Source organism: Perkinsus marinus (genome assembly GCF_000006405.1).
Source record: "Perkinsus marinus ATCC 50983 genomic scaffold scf_1104296953538, whole genome shotgun sequence".
NCBI classification, from domain to species: Eukaryota; Perkinsozoa; order Perkinsida; family Perkinsidae; genus Perkinsus; species Perkinsus marinus.
The window spans coordinates 53,585-58,596 of record NW_003208445.1 but is presented as its reverse complement, the minus strand read 5'-3'; the positions used below and the strand labels follow the sequence as shown (position 1 = coordinate 58,596).

The window sequence follows — 5,012 nt, the reverse complement described above, 5'->3', positions numbered from 1 at the left end:
ATGAAAATAGTCTACACCATGCTACTCGTACAGCAATGTCTAGCTGGCTCATTCACTGAGAGAGTGGACCAAGAGTTCGAGAAGTTCAAGCAAAAGTACAGCGGGTCGATCAGTAGGCGCGTGGTCGGTAATTGTCAGCGTCGTAGTTGCTAGAGAGTGAAGGGCTTATAAATGAACCACTATTGCGGTAGATACAATGTTCAGTATGCACCAAATGAGGAGAGCTACCGTCGTGAAGTGTTTAGCCGCAATTTCCAATGGATCGAAGAGCAGAATGCTCGAGGTATGCCCTCATAACGGGAGCGATGCATCGATCTTTCCGCTTCAGGGGACCTGCCTTACGTTCTCGGCGTTACTAGGTTCTGCGACAGGACGAATGAAGAGTTCACGAGTACGGCTGCGGGCTTGGAGGGCTCAGTAGACGACTTGAAAAGTAAGATGCTATCTTGGTCCCTTTGGTCTTGATTCATCCCAGGTCAAGGGATTCTCCAATCTGCTGCTCAGTCAGTGAAAGAGGCTCCTCCCCAGTCTGTGAACTGGGTAAAGAGGGGGGTGGTTGGTCCCGTGAAGGACCAAGGTGAATGCGGCTCTTGTGCATCGTTCGCTACCGCAGGTTAGCACTAAGTCACGACATTGAATTGCAGCCTCACTGCTCATGTGTGTAGGTGCATTGGAGAGCTATTATGCCATGGCCACAGGCCATACCAACGACTCTATAGTGCCACTGTCTGAGCAACAGATATTAGACTGCTATGCTTCAGCGTAAGTTGACAACGTATATAGGTTATAGAGCCACAGGAGAATATTGAAACTGCATAGATCTTGCAATGGTGGCCTGCCTAGCGGAATTTTCACCTACGTGAAAGACAACGGAATAACGAGTGAGAAGAACTACCCCTACGAGGCGTCTAAATCCCGCGACTACAACGAGCCTTGTAAAACTAACCTGCTGGATAAAGATGACCTGATTATCAAGGTAGTGCAGATAGCAGTTCTTGCTTGCTGTAAAGTCGAGTCTCAGCCTGGTATAGTCACGGGTTATACCACAATCAATGGTGGTGACTATCAAGGTTTACTGTCGGCTGTAGCATTCCAGGGACCTGTGGCCACTTTGATCGATGGAACTACTCCACCGTTCCAGCACTATAAATCTGGTGTTATCACTGGTACTTCAATGCTCCGTTTCGGTGAGATCCACTTTTGAGGCAGGTGTCTGTGATAAAGTCACTTTACACATTGTTGTCATTGTCGGTTATGGAGAGACTCCAGAAGGCATCAAGTACGAGGCTTTGTCGATAATAGTTAGATAATGCCAGTAGTAGGTACTGGCTCATCAAAAACTCGTGGGGTACGGAGTGGGGCGAAAATGGATATGGTAAAGTTGAGAGAGATACCGGTGGATTTGGTAGGCACTAGGCTCCGAAGGGGGATTAGTGGGTCTATTTTCCAGGGATGTGTGGTATCAATACACTGTCGTGGTATCCCAAATTAAACGTATCCAATGCTTCGATCACCACAACTCCGCCTAGTACTACTACGAGTAGTAGTCATCCAAAGTGAGTATAATATCATTTCCGACCTCCCAGCTCTCCCTCAGAAATGCTGCTGTCGTCAACAACCCTTCTCTGGTTGGTATATTGACTTTGATAGCCCTCACAGTAAAAGGTCTACGCGTTTGATCTTTGTGCTCATTTACGAGAGTACCTCAGTGGGAAGGTTGCAGCAAGCGGTGGTCGGGAATCAATTTTGATCTCAATATCACCCTCGAGAAATCTGCATTGACGCTTCGTCGTCCCTCAACAGTGTTGAGTCAACACTCACTAACGCGGCCGTCTCATCTTTTCTTCTTACGTTGCTGTAGCGATAACAGTCGAAACAGCGATAATAGTTTGGTTTGAAATATGCTTCATTCAATTGTTACAAATCTTGTTGTGCGGCCGAGCATGGGGATCGGGAGAGGCACCATTGGAAATGATAACAACGATTGTTAGTAAATATTTCTAATTTGGTAGTAATCACCCGTACCATTCATTCAGGACATTGGGAGAATGATGCGGACACCGTTTGTCAGGAAAGAAAAGTGTTAATATTCCTCGTCAATCAACATTTAATCCACAACAGAGGCCTCAAGTGAGCGCATACTTCGCTTGAACGAGTCGCTAATTTAATATCATATAAACAGAACGACGAGTCATCTACGATGAAACGCAGAATTAGCATGCTTCTATAGAACTGTTCCACATGGTTCATCAGTGATAAATCAGTGTAATAAAATACCACACTGATGAAGTATGTCACGCTTGAACAGGAGTAATGAGGAGTATAAGCCGTCAAACAGCTGCGTCTACTCGACACTCTCAAACTCTATGATAGAGTCTCTATCTCTATCTGGTATCGAACTTCGAATGGTACCTGGGAAGGGAACAATGAATTAAGCTAAAATATCCCGACGTCCATGAGCATTCGCATCGAGCTTCAAAAATGTCTCAATTTCGAAAACTCGGCGAGTTAGATTTTAAATGTGATCCATTGTGCGGCACAAGGGATCACATTTGAGATCTCTGTGGCACAAGTTCTGCCACTTGAACGGGCCTAGCGGAGGTCTGCTCGCGCATGCCCGTCGTAAAGGTGCTGACTTATTACAGTCTACAATTCGGGAAGACTGCCACACAGAAACTACACACTCCACACTGTGGAGTCCACAGGCTGTGACCACAGCATGGAACTTACATGAATCTTTCAACGCAACGAGTAGAGTTATGCTACGCATAGATGCAGTGATACTACTGTCTCTGGTCAACGGTTCACTTCGGGGTAAGGTGGATCATACCACAACAATCGTTGTTCCCAATAAGAACCATAGTCTGGAACGCTCACGGTGATGTTGCTACACAACCGATTGCGCATACGGGAGTGTCATTCTCACACAGTCAAAACGCATGGACGAGATTCCAACCTGCCTCCAAAGCCGCAGGGCCCATGTTGAAGCCGAAAACCATCCTGTCAGTCTAGTATATGTTTCCGTCCGTACTGACAAAGTAACTTCTGGCAGCCAAAGTGTAGGCGGTAGAACGCTTTGCTGATGTCCATGAACTAGCAGATAGTGTGAGATACTAAACCATCCCCTAATCGTGAGCCCCCTAGGTGTAAAACCATCCGAAATAGCTTGCCATAGGTATCCCGCTGTTCCACTTGCTGGCGTCACTGCAGGGCCTACATTTGGTTGATTTCCCTGGTGACTGACAGGGAAGACCAAATTTTGCTGCTTACACGCGCAATCAATACGGTTGTAAGAAATCAGTAACTTCCCATAGATGCCTTGTGACTCCACTGATAGTAACCGGCTGATATGAGCTTGAAAATCGAGAATCAGAATTGGATCTCGACACAGATTTTAAGCGTGTGGTTTCCCATCATGCATCACCAAGAACACAAACTGTTCACACAGTGTGCTCAGAATACGGAAGCTAAATAACAAGAATTTGATCGTGTCGATCATGAGCGTGTCGGCAAAATTCTGGGCCTCCGTCCACCTCCGCGAGAAGGCTTGCGATCACATGACCAGGTGACCTATTCCTCGGTATTGATCGTAACCGCAAGGAAACTACAGGTTGCCGAGAATCTGTGCTGAGCGCGTTCAACTGAACGCACAATGTGTGAGACAGTGGTCCTGCAGTCACCATTCAATTGCATCGAATTGAAAAACGCTGGATTCCAGGATATGGAATGTCTTCGTTACATCTTACCACTCAAGCGACTACTAGTTCGAATCACTTACCGCGCTGAATGACTGATGATATGACTTGCACTCCTAATACGATGTGAGTTGCAGAACCAACCTCTACACACGTTGCACTGTACCACACACTCAGGAGAACTCAAATAGCAGTACCTGCAACAACCAATTCAATGATAACAATCCGACCAGCAAAGGCAGAGGACACTTAAGAAAGACTCATTCGACCAACCGATACATTTGCTATAATAATATGCTACAATATAGGTCGCTACGTCGAGACACTTTATGCGTACGATTCCATAGCAGGAGTAGTAACAGATTCTGACACTTAAAGGCGACCCCAACTTACCCGTTCGCTTTTGTCATAGATACCGATATTCCTGACAGGTTTCCACAAACATCGATCACCCTGATACGGCCATACTATGCCTATACAAGAAACCGCCCTGCGGGAGAAAACTGCACCTACGATCTACTACTACCCAGCCACTGAATACGCACTCAATTTCATCATAGCAACCGCAACCCTTCCGATCCAAAACACTACCTGGGGCTTCCCTGTAGTAGATATATCGGCATCTAAAAGGTCAGTGATTACATCACTTCTTCTTATCAGTCTGAAGCCCCCACTAGGCCACCATTACGCTCTTATTATCGACACTACCAAGGTCCTCGATACCTAACATGTACTTGTGAAAAACAAGTTGATTGGGAAATGAATTCACCTTTCAAAACTGCGATTCTCCATGCTGTGAGAAAAGAAGTCGCCACAGTTTGACATCATGAAAAGATCGATCAACTTCCGATAATGCATCTACCTCCCATAATGCGCACCGCGAAGAATTCAAAGATACGCCCAACAATGGAAACCATTATAACGGAGTTTACGTATGTCATAGACATCATCACTGTTGCCGTTGGATGCAGTGATAACAATAGGAACTTGGTAAATCGTAGCATACGAGTCACTTGCCACTTATTCTCCTGGACTTCCGATAGGCTCTATCCTCTGCATCAAGATCTCCTATCTCCTTACGTCTCTTCAACCTAATAGCTCAACACTAGCAATTTTAGTACTACGCATGACAATACTTACTCTTGCCTGGCTATCATCGCAGCCGATCGAGCCACACCTGCCTCGTCAACAGCAGTACTTGCAACATCATACCTACCACAAGGAGCACACATAACCATCTATCCTACATCTTTCTGCAGATAGCCTTACAGAGATCTCTAAGTCGACCAACAAGCGTCTGCTGCTGGGATCATGTAC

The 5,012-nt window shown here is 45.9% G+C and overlaps 3 protein-coding genes across 3 annotated transcripts in view; 1 reads left to right on the top strand and 2 right to left on the bottom strand.

Annotated features, from left to right (window-relative positions):
- Pmar_PMAR007938 (cryptopain - cysteine proteinase secreted, possible transmembrane domain near N-terminus, putative) lies at positions 1 to 1,416 on the top strand (the record flags this gene model as incomplete). Its single annotated transcript, XM_002776405.1, has 9 exons — positions 1 to 95; positions 192 to 283; positions 329 to 433; positions 476 to 613; positions 666 to 762; positions 820 to 976; positions 1,022 to 1,166; positions 1,210 to 1,279; positions 1,323 to 1,416. The coding sequence occupies 9 exons, from the start codon at positions 1 to 3 to the stop codon at positions 1,414 to 1,416; spliced, it is 993 nt and encodes a 330-aa protein (XP_002776451.1).
- Positions 1,417 to 3,868: 2,452 nt separating this feature from the next.
- Pmar_PMAR007937 (hypothetical protein) lies at positions 3,869 to 4,636 on the bottom strand (the record flags this gene model as incomplete). The annotated part of the gene is made up of 5 exons (XM_002776404.1): positions 3,869 to 3,892; positions 4,089 to 4,119; positions 4,222 to 4,318; positions 4,404 to 4,418; positions 4,558 to 4,636. 5 exons carry the CDS (start codon positions 4,634 to 4,636, stop codon positions 3,869 to 3,871), a joined length of 246 nt encoding a protein of 81 aa, XP_002776450.1.
- A 68-nt stretch (positions 4,637 to 4,704) lies between these two features.
- Positions 4,705 to 5,012, bottom strand: part of Pmar_PMAR007936 (conserved hypothetical protein) — a gene marked incomplete at its 3' end in the record, with an annotated part of 5,514 nt that continues 5,206 nt past the window's right edge. Inside the window, exons 25-26 of the mRNA XM_002776403.1 lie at positions 4,836 to 4,907; positions 4,705 to 4,786 (exon numbers count right to left, since the gene is read on the bottom strand). Of these exons, the coding sequence (XP_002776449.1) occupies positions 4,705 to 4,786; positions 4,836 to 4,907 (154 nt within the window). The remainder of the gene's footprint in view (positions 4,787 to 4,835; positions 4,908 to 5,012) is intronic.